Here is a 19,045-nt window from a genome sequence, read left to right as displayed (position 1 = left end):
CTGTTCCACTGTCTTTTGTCACTCTCCAACCTGTACACTGCCCATTGCATTGGTCTCCTAATATGTTCCAGCTGAACTGATTTTTCTGTCAATCCTTAGGATTTCCAAAATTATGTCACACGTTCACAATCAAACCATGTCTGTCTTTACACAGGCTGTTGATACCATGCCCTAGTCCTTCCTCTTCTTGCTAAGGACTACCATTCCTAACAGAGGTCCCCATCATTAACATCTTTTATTTCCTTTCAGACATATAAAGATCATGTAACCTTGGTGGAGAGAGTGCTCTGCTGGGACCTGTAAAAGCAGTGTATATTTACAGTAATACTAGACACTGTTTCAGAAGAAGTCAGCATTTTTTGCCCAACAGGAATCCAGCATATTGGTTCTCAGGCAAGGAGGAACAGAGTGGACCTAAGGTCAGCATGTGCTTGCTGTTAATGCACAGTTCAGTTCTTTGTTTCAAGCTTCAGCCCCACACTTACCCAGCCTTTTTGGAGCTTCCTTGGCTTGGTAGATGTTAGGAGTTAACAGCTGGTCTCCCCTTATTTTTCTGAGAGCTCCTTTCATGGGATTGTCATTGATAAAATAAATATAGTAATTGCAAAGTTTTGCACGACCTTTTCTGAGTTTCCACAGATTCATTAATGACTTTACAAACTATGCACATCAATGTGATGAAGTCCATTTTTTTTTTCCATAAAAGGGCATGGAAACATCTAACCTTCAACAGATTATGAAGTTTTGTAACTAGCATGAAGTTAGATCTGACAGGTGAGCAAGGCCTTTACAGAAGAAATTCCAATGTTTTTTTAAAAATGATACAACCTAGACTTCCTTGGTCAAATAAAAAAGATTTCTTTTGAATATATTTACATTTACTTCGCATTGTCTCTTAGAGGGGAAAACCATATCTATTGAGGATCAAAATACACAGTAGATTTTGGTGAGCTGTATATGTTTGCTACAGCATAGATGTAGCTGTGACACTTATATACTGACCTTGTTTTTGTCGATGATCAGTAGTACTTTTCTGAAAACATTGTACAAAGTGCATTGACAGACATGGGCAACATACATATGAAGGTCTTCAGTTGAAATTAGAGTGAAAACACTTTTTCTGCAGTCTTCTCAGGTAAGCTTTAAAAATGGCATCATTCTTCTACATGAAGACTAATAAAAGGTGTTTAAATTTTGAAGGCCAAAATCTAAAATCCAATTTATCTTTGATCTCAAATATTTTTCAGTATCTGTTGAGGATGTATTTAAGAACTTTTTTGAAACGTATTTTGAATTATACATTATTATTAATCCTAGGTGCTAGAATTTATTTTTTCATAATTTGGTTGATCAGATGCTGAAATCTTACAGTTCTTACATAGAGAAAGAGGTTTTCAGCATCAAATAACCTAATTAATTAGGTTGAAATTAGGTTAATTAGTAACTGAATCTAATCCTATTAATTGAAATTCAGAGCTGTCATGACTTGCTAGGGACAGAGCTTTTCAAAGCTTAATACTGAAGGACTTATATAAAAACCTGGGTTTTGTTGCCCCTTTGGTTTTTCTTATACATTTTGATATACAGTTTGTATTTAGGTCTTGATCTTTTGAAACATTTTTTTTTTCCTCACTTCTATAGGCAGTTATCTAAGCTCAAATTTTTTATCAGTACACTGATAACTATTCACTTCAAATTTCAAATCAGTGTATAATCAGTCTTTTAAGAAAAGTAAATCAAGAGTAGAAGGGTATATTTGCTTGTTGTACAAGAGTACGTTTTCTCCCATAACTTATTGTGGTAGTTTTCATTGAATGTAAAGAAATATTTAATGCCTCCATATGCAATTTTTCTAGTACTTAACTAAAGGATAGTAAGTTTGGATTAAAAAAATATAGCAAGATCTCAGTTTTGACATCTAAACATGTCATCATTTCCTTGCATCTTCTGAAGAATTTTAATATTTCACCTTATTTTGATTCCTTATGCATAAAGTGTTATAGAGCACCAATGACATTCAAAAAAGTCTCCTGGGTATCTTTCAAATGTCTCCTAAAGTCATACTGATTCTATATGCCAGTATGAGAAAACAGGGCTGAGCTGATTTAAACCAAGAAAAAAAACTTCCCATGGTGTTTTAATTAAACTTTCAGTTATGAGTGAAGTTTTGATATGACAAATTTTATGTCTGAGTAGCAGGTGCTTTTTCACAGGGAAGGGGTAGCAGGTTATCAAGGAACTACAAAATTTTCTGGGCAAAGAAAACCTACTTTGAGGAGAGGTTCTTTCTAAGGAAGTTATGTACAGATACAGGCTTCCTCTAATATTATAGTCTACTCATTTGTCATATTAAAACTTTTATTTTCAATTTTGATCTAACTCCTATGTTTAAATATGTACTCCATTGAGGACTTGTGCCACAGCTGATAGATGCATCATTCTGTTTTAATTTGCACAGAGTTTTTTTCCTTTGTGCACACTTTTTGTCCATGTAAGTTCCACAGATTAATTTGCCTTAGTTTGGAGCAACATACACAAACAATACTCTCCCCAATACCAAGTCAGTGTTTTGAAACCTTGTACCACCTTAAAACCTGTCCACACTTCCTTCAATGTGCTCATGCTTTAAATACTTGTTGGCTCTTATCATTACTCTTCCCTTGCATTATTAGCTGTCATTTGGCTGAGCAGAAGAGGTTTTCATCTTTTCTTGTAAATCAGACTCTCTAGCTCCTTAATCATTTTTGTTGCTGTTATCTGAATTCCTTCAAAACTTGTTGATAGTACTGAAGAGACTAAAATTACCTGCTGCATTTGAGAAGCAATTCATTTGTGCTGAACAGAACACATTATCTGGTTGTTCTTTATGGAAATACTGAGAAAGTAAACACGGGTTTTTTTCTATAATATAGATGTACAAAAAAAATTATGATGAAAATTTCAGAAATATTAAAGAAGAAATTACTGAAATTACCTATATTTTACCACACTTCTCAGTCAAACATTTGATGTTATCCTTTCACCATTACTGAAATATCTTATTTTTAATAAATATGCCTTTAAAATATTATTTAACCTATCAGTCGCAGGTGTAAACTTTGTTTTCTTGTTGATTTTCTTCTTCAACTTCTTTGGAGGTTATTCCCTTCTTCCAAATACCACATTTTCCCAAAGAATTTCTACATCATCTACTTATAAATATGAAGCAACTTCTCCTATATTTCAGCAGGTCTTTCATTGCCCCTTCTGATATGAAGCACTTAAACACTTGTACTTACTTGATTCTAGTGCACATCAAGATCTGTAAGTAGTTTTTCCATGTATGTGTTTCAGCTGCTATTTAAATACATTTTTTCAAGGCCTTATTTGGATTCTTTCAGAGTTGTTAATATCTTCCACTGAACCTGAGTAGAAGACTCATTTCTTATTTTATTTAAGAGCTGCATAAATTCACTATTGTAAAGGTGTCTCTGAAAACTTTAGGTTTACAGAAGGTAAATAGAATTTTAGGTTCTACTATGTAATGCACCTCATCCTCTAGATACCTTTTTAACAAGAAATGACAAAAGTATGTTCAGACTGAAGAAGAGCAGAGCAGATAATTTTCATCATATGGGGATGCCACCATATATCTCTATTTTCAAAATCACTTGACAATAGAAAATACAGATCAGGCTTCCAGCCCTACAAACACCAGGTCCACATTTTCACTTTCTTGTTAGACTGTGAAGTGTACAGTTTGCTAAACATATACTAATAAAATGACATACTAAAATAATTTAGGGGAACTTGCCAGCCAGTATCTAGTCTCGGGACATAAAAGTCAGGCTAAATACTGCTGATCCTGTCAATCTCCTTTTCCTCAAACTATCAAGTCCAAGCTTACTACTTTTCCACAATCAGCCTTCAAATACAAGTGTCATAACCTGAATTCTAAGTGAAGATTTTCCACGTGCTGCAGTGGGACTCCAGAGGGCAGATATGTCATGGCTGAAAACAGATGCCAGAAGGAACAGCAAATTTCATGCAGAAGCAATTTTGGATGGTTAGCTGTGAAATAAATTAAGTAAAGATAGGAGAAATCCAGTTCTTAGAATAGGAAACCAGAGTGCCTTATTAAAACCTCATTTATAGTGTTGCTAACTTCATGAAGTAAATATGAAATATTAACATCTAATAATAACTTTAGCTAGAGTTTTAGATTTCTTTTGTAACTCTTTACAGTATGTTGTGTACATTTAATATTCACAAAGACTTTATTATGGAAAACAGAATGTATTCAGTCAAGACAATGATTACATTAATCTTCCAGATAATTTTGTTTAACACAGTCTCCATAAAGCTTCAACTTGCATGTGTGATACATTGATCTTACAAAAGGTAAAGCAAAGTATTAGATTCTTTATCTTTTAAAGATAAAGCACTAGAACATGTAGTCAGCAAGATTTCAGTTCAAATAACAAACCCTAGAAGAAAGACATCCTACAAAATTGCATGCAACACCAGGAAAAATCATGGGTTTGCTTTCTGATTCTTGATTTTTTTTTAGAAAAAGTAATCTAATAGGGATAAATTGTTAGGGAAAATTTCTCAATATCAGGAAAATAACATATCCTCTCATTCATTCTCCAAAAAACTGGTTTTAGTATGAATACACAAATAAAGCACCTCAAAGAAATCATATCACAAGCAACTCCAGGGCAAAGAGTTAAAGCATGATGGATACCTCAAACAGAAACCCAGAGTCTGAGGATGTTAAGCAGCTTTTAAAAAAATTCCCAATTTAACTATGTAAATGAACATTTGCACAAAAATGACACAAGGAGAAGTTACCATTAACAAACTGTCCAGCAGTGACTTAATTAGTGAAATCTTGAGATCTATTAAAGGTTTGGTCTAATACCTATTCAAAATTTTAGATTCAGTTTGGATCCTACTTTCTATGTCATTGCTCCCTATGAAAATTCTGGTTTTTCTGCTGTTCCTCTAACAATGAGGCCACAAACCAGTAATTCATGGATGGTTATTACACCCTGCTTGTCTTCACAGTAACAAACCTTCTGTACAGATCATGTTTCACAGTGCTGCAGTCACAGCAGCAGGGATGAGATGGCAGGAAGGCAGCTCTGCCTCTTTGCATCACTTAATAAAACACACATTACACAGGGCAGTGATAATTGAAGATGACTTACATGAGACCACTAAATCTCACTAAATCTTCTCAGGAATAAGCATTTTCTGTCTTTCCCTGCAAGCACTGGGACTTTCTCTTTGATTTAAAATTTCTTGCTGCTCTTTGATCTCTCTGTTCAGAATGATCTCTGTACTCTGAATTATCTCCCTGCTCACCCTCTGATTTTGATGGGTCCAGCTCACATAACACCCCTCACTCTCCCATTCTGCTCCCTGCTCTGTACACAGACAGCAGCCTGCCACTATTAGATTACAGAGAACTCATTGAATCAAATCTGCTCTATTCACCATCACTGTTTATGTTGGTTGCTGCAGACAAGCTCAAAGGCTTTATTTCTTTGATATCTTATTGTGCCATTTTATATGAGAGATGTCTGAAGAGGAAGGCCTGTAAATGAAGGAACTTACCATCTTAGTATGATCAGGAGGGACAGAGAGGGTGGAAAAGAGAAAAAATGGAAGAGAAGGAAGGAAAATTTCCAATTACGAAAGAAGATTGTAGAGAAGAATTTGAATAGAGAGTGACACTAGTGAGTTGGGGGTTTTTTTGGAAGTGTTGGGCTGTTTGTTGTGCTTTGGAGTTTGGGTATTTTTTTGTGGATATTGCACTTTTCTATTACTGCATTTTCACATACAGCCTAATTTGCATTTCCACTGAAAGGAAGAAGTACCTTCTGCCATGCCTTTTTTTCTATGAAGTTTTATTCATCCTGCCCTAATTCCAGTGATATGACCAGTGAAGTTGTAATGTATTACTCAGGTAACAAAAAGCTATGTATGGGCAATTTGCCTTCAGGTCACAGAAGGAAGGAGAAACAAAGCTGTTTAATACTCTTTTGCTGTGGTGAAGCATAACACATGGCTAATGCTAAAAACTAATCTCAGTTCACAGCTTATTGCCATCAACGTTTTTATAACCGAGAAAGATCTGTTGCTCAAGTTGAGATATTTGGAAGTGTTTGGACACTCCCATGGAGTAATACTCCCATAAACTTCTCTAAGCAGGCGCCTCACATATGGCTAAACAGAATGAAGTTTTAACACTTCTTTTCTCATTTGAATTTTAAACTATGGCACCAGCATTAATGTCTCTTTTTTTTTCAACATTCAGTATTTCAGAAAGCATTTGGCTGCAGGGGCAGAACACGTGGGTTTGGGTTTTTTTTAATAATGTAGGAATAGTTTATAACCAATTGCATTAAAAACAGGTTAAAATGGAACTATGTGAAAATGAAACTGGAAGCACATCTTCTTTCATGTTATTCAGTTAATTATTATTTTGCATTTATGGCTGTGATTGGGAATGCTTTGTGCGTTCCTGTGTTGGTTTACTTATTATTCTTGGAGCACACAGTGATAGTGAGACAGCAGTTCAGAAACAGCCAGATAAGCTTACACTTTGAAGTGCATAGAACTCTAATTAAGCTGTGGGGCTGTTTACAAAGCAGGGTCATAATCACACCATGAAGATTGTTAATATTTATTTGAGACAATGTTTAATTTGAGGCTCGTGGATGTATATTAGAAGGCTACACTACTCAGTTTATATAAATCTGTTAGTATGTTTTTAACTCACAACAAAAGCTAATCAAGGTAGATATTTTGACTAGAGCTTCTCAGTGTTCCACCTGAAGAATGTTCAGACATTGATAAGTTAATGAAAGCAACATGAAAAGTTCATGAAACCAACGGCTGTAATTTGCACCACATACTGCTGCTGAGGCAGGTGGATTTTGAGCATTTTCTTTCTTCAAATTATACATCCTTGTTATTAAAAAATACAAGTGTGGACCATGGCATGAGGTAAAAAGCATATCTTGTAAAATCAGCATGTACAGAGGCAGTTGCAGTCACCTGGAGAGAAAGTGATTGTCCTTGGAGCTTCTCCACACCTCTCCTACCACAGGGAAGGAGAATGCAGAGATGGCTGGCAATGCTCTCTTGACATCATGGAGGAGACTCAGGACACTTTCTCTGTTGGTCTGCTCTCTCATGACCTACTGTCTCTCCTCCAGACTGGACCCATTTAGCCCCTAGGCTGTTCAAATGTTAACACCAGGGTGTTGACACAAGTCAAATGGGCACTTTTTTGAATGCAAAATACGGTGGGACACAAAAGGTTGAGTCCATGGACTGATAAATTGCCCAGATATTTGCACAGTTACAAAAACACACCTATGTGCTAAGTGAAACTTCTGGATATTTTTACTTTTTTATTCTTACCTAATTGAAAACCAGAGATTAAAAAAAAAAAAACAAAACAAAAAAAAAAAAAAAAAAAAAAAAAAAAAAAAAAAAAAAAAAAAAACAAATGAATCAAAATGTGCTTTGGTCATATCAAGAATTTTGTTGAGATTTGTCAAGCTTCTATTGAAACTTCTATAAACTAAAACTTCTGTTTTAACAGAATGCATTTTATTTCTCTGTCTTTCCGTAGGAATTTCTCTAAATCTTTCCAGTCTGCTCTGATTGGTGGCTGCTTCTTAACCTGATACATATGAGATTTCTCAGATGCTGCAGATATTGCAGAACCAGATTTTCTTTTGGAAAACAGCACATGTAAAACTCAAAATTCAAAGTGCTTCTTTCCCAACCTCATCTCTTAGATAGCATTTGGAGACAACTCCTGGGATGTGAAACAATGAGGCATGCCATATGCCCAGCAGCCTTGTATAATTAGATATGAAATTCTGATTCTGAATCATTCTTTTGTTCTGTGATACTTTTGGAGAATTATGGCATTGCTTTGTCTGCTTCTCTAGTAAGGGGAAAGATGTTTGCATGCATCAGATCAGGCAGGCTGCATAAACCACTCAGCAAAGTTGCTCTGGATTTGCCACACCATTTGTTGCAGCCTGTAGAGAAGTCACAGCAAAGCTCAAACTGTCATCATTGTTTAAAAAATTATGTATCTCTGACTGCCTATGCATATTTTGGATACATACATCCTCTCAGATCCAAGGGGCCAGAATCACACAGAAAAGGCAGAGACGTACGTATTTGTATGAATTTGCACATGCGTCAAGAGTCCAAGGGGAAGTCAATGTATTTTAGAGCATGCTTGGAGAGCATGAGGCTTGCACAACTGTTAGTTTATTTCCTGAGAGCTGGACTTAGTTTCCAGAACTAAAAACAATATCACCATTCCTGTCCATCTTAGTACCCACTGAATTCTGTCTGGTATTTGTCTTAAAGAGCAGAAAGGATCTTTGGTATTATCTTTGCAGACCAGAGAATGGATGGAAGCAATAAAGGACAGAAAACAATAGGTGTGGCACTTCAGCTGGAAGTGCTGAGCAAGGGTAAGGAATTAGGGAATTCGCCTCTGCCACCTGCCCTTGGCTGGTTTGAGAATTATGTGTTTTACAGTGATGAGCAGCACTTTACAAGTAGATTCATCCTTGAAAGGAAGATTGGAGATGCACAGCTTTGCTTATACTAACAAGAGGTTTCTAAAAATATTTCCAAAACAAGAAGTGGAGAAGTCAGTGGTTGCAGTCCCAAGGCAGGCCAGGCCTGGGGGACAGGAAGGACCCTGCCCTGGGACAGTCAGGGGTGGAGCTGGTCTGAACTTGTGTCAGGGCTGGCAGGATGAAGAAGGTAGGGTCTGGCCCCTCTAAATATTAGCTTCTGGAATTGCACAAAGACTCTTCCTGGCCATGCATGCTGCTCCTCATGAATGGAGTGGGAAGCTGTCTTTCTCCTGAGGGTGTACTCTCACCTCACTCCCCTAACACCAGCTGCTGCAATCTCCTCTTGTCAGCAACAGAGCCCTCTCCTTCAGATTCTTCTCACATTATTTTTGATTCACACATATCTTTGTTGACCCATCCTGTTTTTAAGAGTTTACTTTTTTTGGGTTTTCATCTCAGCCATTAAACAGAAAACACTGAATAAAATGAAATTATTCTGGAAGATAGCTGGAGTACAGACTGCACTATGACTGTGGTCAACACCAAAATTATTCTAATACAAAAACCTGTGTCTGAGGGTGATCATTTTTAAGTTTCCAGATACAGTGAAGCTGCATCATAAATTTTAACTAGATGCTGGTTGGTGGTTTAGGACTTTGGTTATTTTTGCATGCATTTTGCTGTAACATCTGTATGCAGCTAATTGAATTGTAGATGTAAGACAAGGAAGGGTGTGTTTTCCCAGTTACAGAAAGGGTATTTGTTTTCAGGAGATTTTCCAGTACATTGTCAAATAGAGCAGCAAAACATTTTGCCATTTTCTTAAGAAATACATTCTTTGCCAACCCATAAGTCTCAACATTAAAACCTTTTGGCCTTAATATCATTCACAGTACTCCAGTTTAGCTGTTTGGTTTAATAATACATTAATCAAGTACACTCATGTTGATCAACATCAAAGATTCACCTGGTGAGGTCTGTATCACGTACTTAGCACCAATGGCCCCCTCTCGCAGTTCAGACTGTAAGCATGAGTTTACCAGAGAAATGCAGGAAGTTCTTCCACACAAACAATCTGCAAGTAACTGCAGGGCTGTGATTCAGGCAGATGTCTCTGTGAAAACAGCTACACCTTCAAGGGGAGAGGGAACAAGCCTGAGCTGAAATGGAAAATATTTCCACATAAAGCAGACATCATTTGGGCAGTAGCAACTGGGAATGTGGGAGGAGCTTGCCTAAGATTCAGAGCAGGGCTCTCAACGAGAGTGTCAAATAATGCCCCAGCCCAGGTGGCAGCTCAGCGACTTTCCCCTGAGCACATGGGTGTTTTCCAGCACAGAACTCCTTGTCACTGTCACCCTGGCCCTGCTGCCACCAGCTGCCTCTACCCTGAGCTTGTGGATGCCTTTTCAGCATCATGTGGGTATTGAGTGGTGCAGACAAAAACTGAATGTATTGTTCCACAATGGGTGTTTTATAAATAATGCAAGAATGGAGATTGCAGCACAGCTCTGCTTCGATACAATCTTTTAACTCGTTAAAAACTCCTTAAAATCCTGTACTTTCATATTTCATAGCAAATTCTTATCTCATTTTGTGACTGTATTGGATGTCATGAATCTCAGATTTCCTTTGCTCATCAAATACATATTATATATTTAAACTGTATTCCCTATTATATCTCTGTCTACACTTTTCTGAAATTAATGTCCTTTATTTTCTATTCCTATTTCTTGCCTATCTATATCTAATTATTTATCTGCCCATGGCCCATTAAAATTTTTCTGACATTTAATTCTTTACACAATCTTACTTAGATTACCTATTTATATGTGTTGTAGCATCACACAAACAAATGCTTTTAGCAGTATTTCTCTACTTCATTACAGTTTATTCCTCGTTTGCCCTTTGCCATTTTCCAGACTATTTTTTAACTGGTTGAAAGAACTGTTTTAAATATTTTAAATATATTTATGTCAACATATGTAATATAACCCAAAGAATCTCAAAGAATCAAACCATAATTAGAAATATATGTATGTTGCTTATTTTATTTTTAAATTCTTAAAAGTTTTTTTAGCTTCTAAAATGAATAATGGTCTGCACGTTTTTATTGATATTGTAGCCTGGACTAGGCACATGATTTTGAAAAGGTTCCCCCAACATCACTCTTTGATTCATACCTCCGAGTAATCTTGGAGGATGTGAATGGCTTTCAAATGAAACTAAGCCAAAAGATTCACCATGTTAGTGTGCCAGTGATCTCCAACCCATTCATGAAACCCCAAGGATTCATTCAGCTCACAAGATGCAGGTAGACATACTTCAAAGTAACTCTTCCTTGAGATGTGTTAAAACTCTGGTACCAATTATTTTGCTGTATAAATCGATTCTTTCTGGACTATGTTGTTCGTAACATAGACATGGCCAGTGGTAGTTAAAACCCTCTTGAGACTGTCTTCATCTTTGTTGCCCTCTCAAATAGGAAAATTCAGCTCCTGACTAAGTTATCCGTTACTACATCTTAATTTAAAAATGAATAATGCTCTTTTGAGCAGTTCACTAATAGCAGCAACAGCAGATCTCATCTGAACAGAGTGTACATGTTTCAAAACAGACACGTTGTGCTTTGGTCATCGTATCAGCATTTGCCTATGTAAGCCTATGTCAGTATTTGCCTGTGCAAGCATTGCACTTCCTCTGCCAGGAATTTTTGCAAGAATGATAATTAAGAAAAAAACCCAAACACAAACACACACAAACACAGACACAAAAACCAAAAAACCAAAACCAAAAAAAAAAAGGGGGGGGGGAGGGGGCGCAGGGAAGAAAAAACATAACCATGCAATAGTGTGTTATCATATTGAACTTCTCTAGAGAGTTGGCTGCTTCTTTCTCCATCCGGCCTGAGAAGGAAGGAGGGATTTAATGAGGAAAGCAACTGCAAACTACAGAGATCACTCGGTGCTGTTTTGTTCAAAGACCTAGACAGGACATTAGTGTTTGCAGATGCTCTACAAAGATAAAAGACTAAGGCCTTGATGGGAAGAAATTATGATCTGCTTTAAATAGATGGCGAGCCAGTTATTCCCTCAGTTACACTATTGCAAATCCCATAAATTATTTTCATTGTCAGAATGAGATAACTATTTGTCTTAAAGGAAATGAGGACTAGTAAAAATGAAGGGGAACTGAGAAGACACCAGAAAAAAATTACATCAAATAAGAAAGTGTGAAATAAATTATCTAATGTTATGAAAAGAAAAACTGTTTTGTTCTAGGAAGAAATTCAAAGAGAGTGAAAATCCCTTTGTTAAGGGTTAAAACTCACAATTCTGTAATTTGGTCTCTGTATGCCAACCTTGTGAGAAGTTAATCAACCAATTTTAATGATAATACTTCTAAAGAAAATAATGGTATCTAATATTAATAACTGTAGTCATGGTAAAAAAAATTAAGGACTACCTGTAGAATTAACATGAAGAAAACTTTATATGACAGTTTTTGCTTTCCCTTATAACAAAGGACATTAGGTTTTTAAACTGACATTTCTCATCTCCACATATTACCACAAAATATTAAAAAGGGAAAGAGGGTCTCAGGCATTCTTTAATTCCTCTCTTTCTCCCTCAGGGAAGCCACAGGACACAGCAATCAATTTAAAAGGTCAAAATAAGCAAGGTCAAATGGCTTCATTTACTGTGACTATTAATCTCAGTTACATTTGTAAATATTTTTCATATGGGAACTAATCTTTTCACTCAACAAAGATGTGGAGGCTTAGTTCCCTCTCCTTTTTTTATTATCTCCCCTTTTCCTCTCTTTTTTTATTTCCATCCTTTCACTAGTGCATTGTCATGAAGTACTAAATATAGGGAACTCAGAATCAGGCGCTATTCTCTGACTTAACTAGGGTAAAATGCAGAAAAAATATATGGTAGCGAAATAAAATACCTGATCTCTAGATATTTAAAATTACTTTATCTCTCTTCTATTTCTTACCTTTTTCATGTCCAAACATGAAAGATTACCTGAAATATCAGCTAAGCAGGGAAATATTATCCTAATAAATGTGCATGCAAGTATGTGCCTGGTAAGTTATTTGATTAAACAGGAAGCTAGAATCCTATAGATATCCACAAATAAAGCCCCAAATCTAAATGACTGTATCGTTAGCTCATTTGTAAACTGTTCCAGATGTAAGATTTTGGCAGCTTTCCAGTAGGCTGGCTGCAGTCTGAGCTTTCCTGCATCCGCAGTGAGAACTGCAATGCCTGACTCTTCAAGGAAAAGCTCCACAAGGCTGATGACAAATTATATAAAGTAACAACCTGCCTGCCTGGCAAAGAGAAATCCAAACAGATCCCCGGGCAGAGAATGCCCTTTTTCCTGGGGCTAAGCTACAGCCGTTTGACCTGGATGAGTGATCGATCTGCATTATGCATCACCCGGTGAAAGCCCCTCTGAGGAGATCATTTAGTGATCATATCAGGAGCTCCACTGCTAGAGCCTTGGATGTTATCTGGAAAAACACGAGAGACAGACGACTGGCAGGTGAGAAGGGCATTGCATAAATATATTTTAAAATTCATAAGGGGTCAAAAGCTATAACAGTAATTAGTGGTATCATCTGCATTAGTATCAATGTAGCCTCTGAGTGTTTCTCCAGCCTTTTGTTTGTGTGTCATGTTACATCTGTGCAGGGTGGAACTGTATGTGCTTCTCTAACTAGATGAGACAAACTTTGGTTGAAAGAAAAACAGCAGTGAATTTTCAGTATTATGGCACAAACTCCTCAGACTGAAGTGTGCTGAGGCATTTTATTTTGCTGTCAGGTCAGACCTTGTGCTTTACTGCTGTGATGTGCTTCAGTGAGTTGTGTTACAGAGCGTTTCGTAGCCAAGGAGTGTGTCAGTTGGAATATCTGGGCTGTGCACTGAGCAATTACTGGTATTTCCTCTGGCAAGGATTTCAATGCTGTGAGCTCCAAGTGAGTGTCAGGTATGCCAGAGCTAGGCTTCTGAGATATAAATTACCAGCCATCTCTATAGTTTCAGTCCACATTTTTATTTTGACTTGCAAATATTCAAAAACTCAGGGCAGACCATAACAGGGCTGCAGAAGAAGATAATTTCACTCACTTCATTTTTCTCTTCTATTATTGTTTGTTAGATGAATTCTTCTCATTCACCCTGCTGGGGTTGTTATTTTTATTTTGCAGCATTTAAAGGTTTTGAAAAAGACAGCAGAAATGCACAATGGGTGTGACTGCCAGAGGGATCATTTTGGTTTGTTTGTATACTTACAGTGAGGTGGCTTATTCCAGGGGGAGGGAAGGAGGGAGGAGAAATGTGAATAATGATAAGATCAAGGATGAGATGACCAAGAGGCAGACTTTATGGCTTACTAATGTAAACTGAACTTTTACATCACTCTCCTGCGTTTACGTTTTGGAAGAATAAGAGGAGCTAAGTGCATAACAGACATTTGGTTGAGCACTGATTCCAAAACTGATTACATTGGGTAATCAGGCAGTGAGTGGCCCTTGCCCATAGAGAAACACGTGGGCAGAAATCTGCTCTAAATTAGACCAACTCATAAAAACCTTGTTCTGCCCACTTGTATAAGTGACTGGATTAATTCTGTGCCTGTTCCCATAGGTGGCAAAGGAAAGTGAATTTACTGGGCAGAGGAACACAGCTTTACACTGTTTTACAGTGAAAGCTTATGGTCACAGGAGATGGGGGCATCATATTTACTTTAGTGCTCGTAGGTGGTCACAAATATGGCAGTATCATAAAAGCACTAGACATTAACTTCTCTTCACAGCAAACAGAACTGGGCAGACAGTCCTCTTCATCTCTCAAAAGTGTGTTATAAAACTGGGATTCTTTGGTAGCCTAAAACACTGCAGGACATGGAGCAGCAGTCACCACACAGGTCCTGATGTTCAGGACATTGCTGAAACTCCATTGGAAGAAGCACTGAGAGGAAAGAAATTCTGAGTGAAAAGGCATGGATATTACACAAATCTATAAAAGGGAAGCCAGTGAGGCCAAGTCAGCCATTGTTTAACCTGCATGTTGCCTGGTCAGCTGGACACTTGTTTACCCTGACATTCATTGCCATTCTACCTGCTGGAGATGTTTATGTGAATGCTTTGAAGTCAGCTTTTTAATTTATCATTAAGTTCAGAATGGCATCAACAGGCTCCAAGTACCTCTGGCTGTGTCCATGTACAACAACTGCTACCAACTGTCTTCTATAAAATTGTTTTCCTCTCATCAGCTGACATAGGAAAGCACATAATGATATGTAATTTATACCTTCAGAATGTGACCTAAATATGAAAGTATGCAGATTTTATCAGGATACAAAGAGAACTTGATAAATGTATATATTTAACCTTGCATATGATTATCAAATATTTGGAGGCTAAACAACTGCTAATTATATTTCTGGAGACTCTGTCACATTCCTAGAAACAGGGAGTGAACATGAACCCTTTAGCCCCTTTAGCTGCACTGATAAGGGTCGGCATGTTTTTATTCTACTTGGCAGCTGGTTATGAGCCATCACAGTTTTTATCAATACAAGGCTTAGATTTTAGAGGACCCTTGAAAACAGTGACAGTTTCATTTTCCAGGCTGTGTTGGTGATGTAGACTTGTCAGCCTACTAGCATATTAGGGCTGCTGTCAGTCAGAAAATCTAAAAATCATCAGGTTCAACCCCCAGTAAGAAGTACAGTATGTAGTAGTTGGAGTAGGTGTCAGGGTGTATTCCAGAAAATACTTCATGATTAACAGAGATTCAGGAAGAAAAACAAAACAGTAAGTTGTGTTGCTGTTCTGTTTGTTCTCTGGGATATCAGCAGTTTAAACTGCTGACTACCTGAAAATGGTCAAGAAGGGTCATGACACCAAAAGAAGAAATCCTCTTAGATCAGCAATTTGAGTTATCAGGACACGCCTTTACAAAAACACATTATTTGCAAAAGAAAGAAGAAAATCTGAAATATGCATTCTTCATGGCATATTCAAGACAAAGTAAATGTTTTGCCTTCAAAAAATCTTTCTAGCCTGCACAAAGAAATAGCACTTCATGAAATGTAATTTGATATAATCATCAAACAGGGAGTACTATCTACTCCCTAAGTAGGAAATATAGGAGAAGACTTTGGGAAGACCTTGTAGCAGCCTTCCAGTATCTAAAAGGGGTTTACAAGAAAGCTGGAGAGGAGTTTTTTGCAAGGGCATGTCGGGAAAGGATAAAGGGTAATGGACTTCAGCTGAAAGACAGTAGGTTTACACCAGATGTTAGGAAGAAATTCTGTACTATCTGGGTAGCGAGGCACTGGCACAGATTGCCCAGAGAGGCTGTGGAGTCCCTGTCCCTGGAGGTGCTTGAGACAGGGCTGGATGGGGCTCTGAGCAGCCTTGTCTAGTGGAAGGTGTCCCTGCCCATGATAGGGGACTGGAACTAGATGATCTTTAAGGTCCCTCCTAACTTAATCCACTCTTATCCTTCTAGGATTCTATGATCATGTGGTCTTACTGACACAAAAGAAAGGGAGCTGTACAAAAGGTATCAAAAATACTTGAGATGCTGTTAAAATTGCATGGAATTAAATGACTGTAGCTAAAAACATTTTGATTTTGAGTGGGTGCAGTAAAGGGATGCAAATGAATGCCAACTGTCCTCTCAGGTCACCTCTGTGTGCTCTCTTATACTGGGCACTGCAGAGCAGCATCCTCATGCTGTTTTCAAACCCCAGCACCAGCCCTGAGTTACTGACTGTGCCATCTCATCACATGGCAGAACAGCCTGTGGTTCAGCCAGCTGGGGTGGAGCACACTCATATAAATATGGTATATTATCATACCACATTATAGTATGTTACTACTGTTGTATAAATTTGGTATAGCACATCAATATGGTATATATTTATAGGATACTTATCCTGAGGAGCAGTGAGCTGTAGCTCATCATAGCAGCACATAGCAGCAGATCATGGCTTGCCACTCTGTCTTTTTTCTTCCTCGGTTTACCTAGAAAAAGAACATCTAGACACTTGTATGTAGTAGTATCTGGTGATCTTAAAATGTGGAAAATTATTCACTAGGTAAATCATTAAATATTTTCAATTTTTGAGACATCTAAAATGCCCACTAGAGGTGAGGAAAAAATTGGGTTGATAGGTACTGGAGTGAACAGCGAAAAATAAGGAGAGAAGAAGACTTAAGTTGACAGAGCCTCTAAATAGTCAATAAGAAAATTGTAACTTTTCCTGTTACTACATTCACAAGAAATAGATGCATTTCCTTTGGAGTTCCCAGTTAATTCCCCTTACTAATGTAGTAAGACCACATCCTCAGCGTCCTCAGTGGACAGACTTCCCAAGGAGCCCAGGATTTCATGCACAAGGACAGCAGCTCAGAATGAGCTTTCACAGAACAGGAAGCATCATTCTCAGCTCTCAAACACACAAACAACACCCTCAAAACATTTTAGACGGATTTCTCCCAGTGCCTTCACTGTTGTGTGAATTTATATCACTCAATATAGCGTTTATCTGCATTGTACTAAGAGCCATTATGTGCACCATGCTGCATGACTAAACATCCTGGCTTTTTCATTTTCACCAGTATTTTTTGATCATTCAAATACTAGCAAAGCCTTTTTGGAATGCATGATCAGACACTGAGTACAACTGGCTACTATTGTGCCTCTCTTTTAAATTAAGGGTTTTTTTAAATTATGCAAAAGTTATATGGTCTTCTGAAATCCTGATATTATACACAAAAAGAAAGAATGTGTAGGTAGTCTGAGGTTGGTGAATTAATGACAGTTTTCCTGCAGTAGCTTAGTCATTGAAAGTCTGAGGTAATTTTTTTTTTTTTGTATTTTAAAAATAAACTTTCAACTATTGTAGTTGAAATTATTTTGTTTATTTACTTATTTATCATTTCTCATATTCAATTGTCTTTTTTTTCTAATTTAAAGTTCACTGAAATTTCTTGATATTGTATTTACTCCAGGAATAAAATTAATTTGTACCTTTTAGTCTTCTTAAGTGGGCTTTTGACATTTTCTTGGTTTTGTTTTCTGTTCATTGCCAAAGAAATGCAAAACTACTCATTTCCAAGATCTGTTACAGAGCAATTCTCATTATACTTACTTTGCTAGTACTTGAATCATTCAGAAATATTCTATATGTCCTTGTAAATTATTGCTAAAGATATAGCCAGAGAGGGAACTCTGGGGTTGGTGAAGTAGTAATCCCATCAAACAATTAATTTCCATTTAGATTACTTTTAGAAGACTATCAGCCAACTTTCATCTAATTTTCATGTTTAGTTCTTCTGAGAAGTTTTTCTGCCAGACTGTATGGATAGACTTTTTATTCTTTAATTTACCATGATTAGCTAGAGTTATACCATTATTTAAGTTTTTCTTTCTACTGGCCATTATCAATTTGCAGGACTTGTCAAGGAACACTGTGTTCATCTGCTAAATACTTTCTGTTCTTGTTGGGGCCTTTGTTCTCCATTATCAACATCCCTATATTTCCAGGGGATTTATGATTGCTGGTTTCTCTTATCCTTTCCTCTTACCTCTGATGCCTCAAAACATACCCATGTAGAGGCTGGGAAGTCTGTGAGTATATATATCTAATAATCCTTAAATATTTCCCAGATATTGCTCATACTTCAAAGAATGTCTGTCACTGTCCATAGCAAGTAAAAGAAGGAAATAAAGGAATTTTTATCCTTTGAAATTTTTTAAGCCCCAAGTTAAGGTGAAGAATTTTGCACTATATTTCAACTGTCCCCAAAATTTATGCTCATGCAGAAAAGAAATTACTTCTTGAAGTGTTTGCTTTGTTCTGAGACTGGAGACAGATTTACAGTGTGTGTAAGTGAAATAAGGTCTTAGAAAATGGATATGTCACAGAACTCAAGACCACTTGATATATAGCTTCAGATATATCACTGTTTGTCTCTATCAGCATTTTTAGGAAATTACTGACCCCCAATCTGGAGACAATCTCCTCCATCTTTGATGCTTTACTCTGGCTCTTAAATAAATACTAAACATAGCCACCAATATGATATAGGGCATGATCAGCTATTGATTTGATACGTATTTGTAAATGGACAATAATTTGTGGAAAAGAAACAGGAAAAAAGTAAATAACAATTGTCTGATAACTAAAGGAGCTGTATGTATAATAAAGCAAGTGTGACGTATCCAGTGCAAAACATATGAATAATTTATTTTGGTTGGATGGTTAAATATCATTATCGTGTATAGTTTCCTCCCTTTGAGAGTGCTCATCAGTTTTGCTGTTATTTATATAATTACTAAACAAGCTTGTAGTGTAAGCATGTTTTTTGAGAAAATACCCATTTTGTTCTTGTGGTTTATTATTCTTTA

At 36.9% G+C, this 19,045-nt stretch overlaps 1 protein-coding gene across 5 annotated transcripts in view; it reads left to right on the top strand.

The window, feature by feature from the left end:
• DLC1 (DLC1 Rho GTPase activating protein) overlaps positions 1–19,045 on the top strand; it is a 211,592-nt gene that overhangs the window by 101,412 nt on the left and 91,135 nt on the right. The window contains exon 1 of one of the 5 annotated variants that reach the window (XM_083862028.1): positions 12,886–13,160. The exons of 3 other annotated variants lie outside the window; for them this stretch is intronic. In XM_083862028.1, the coding sequence (XP_083718154.1) occupies positions 13,046–13,160 (115 nt within the window). In that variant the 5' untranslated portion in view covers positions 12,886–13,045. Of the gene's footprint in view, positions 1–12,885; positions 13,161–19,045 lie in introns of those variants that run through there. One more of the 5 variants, XM_083862030.1, reaches the window with a different exon arrangement.

The sequence above is a fragment of the Zosterops lateralis genome (genome assembly GCF_965231275.1).
Source record: "Zosterops lateralis genome assembly, chromosome: 5".
NCBI lineage: Eukaryota > Metazoa > Chordata > Aves > Passeriformes > Zosteropidae > Zosterops > Zosterops lateralis.
This window is presented reverse-complemented; position numbering and strand designations above follow the sequence as displayed.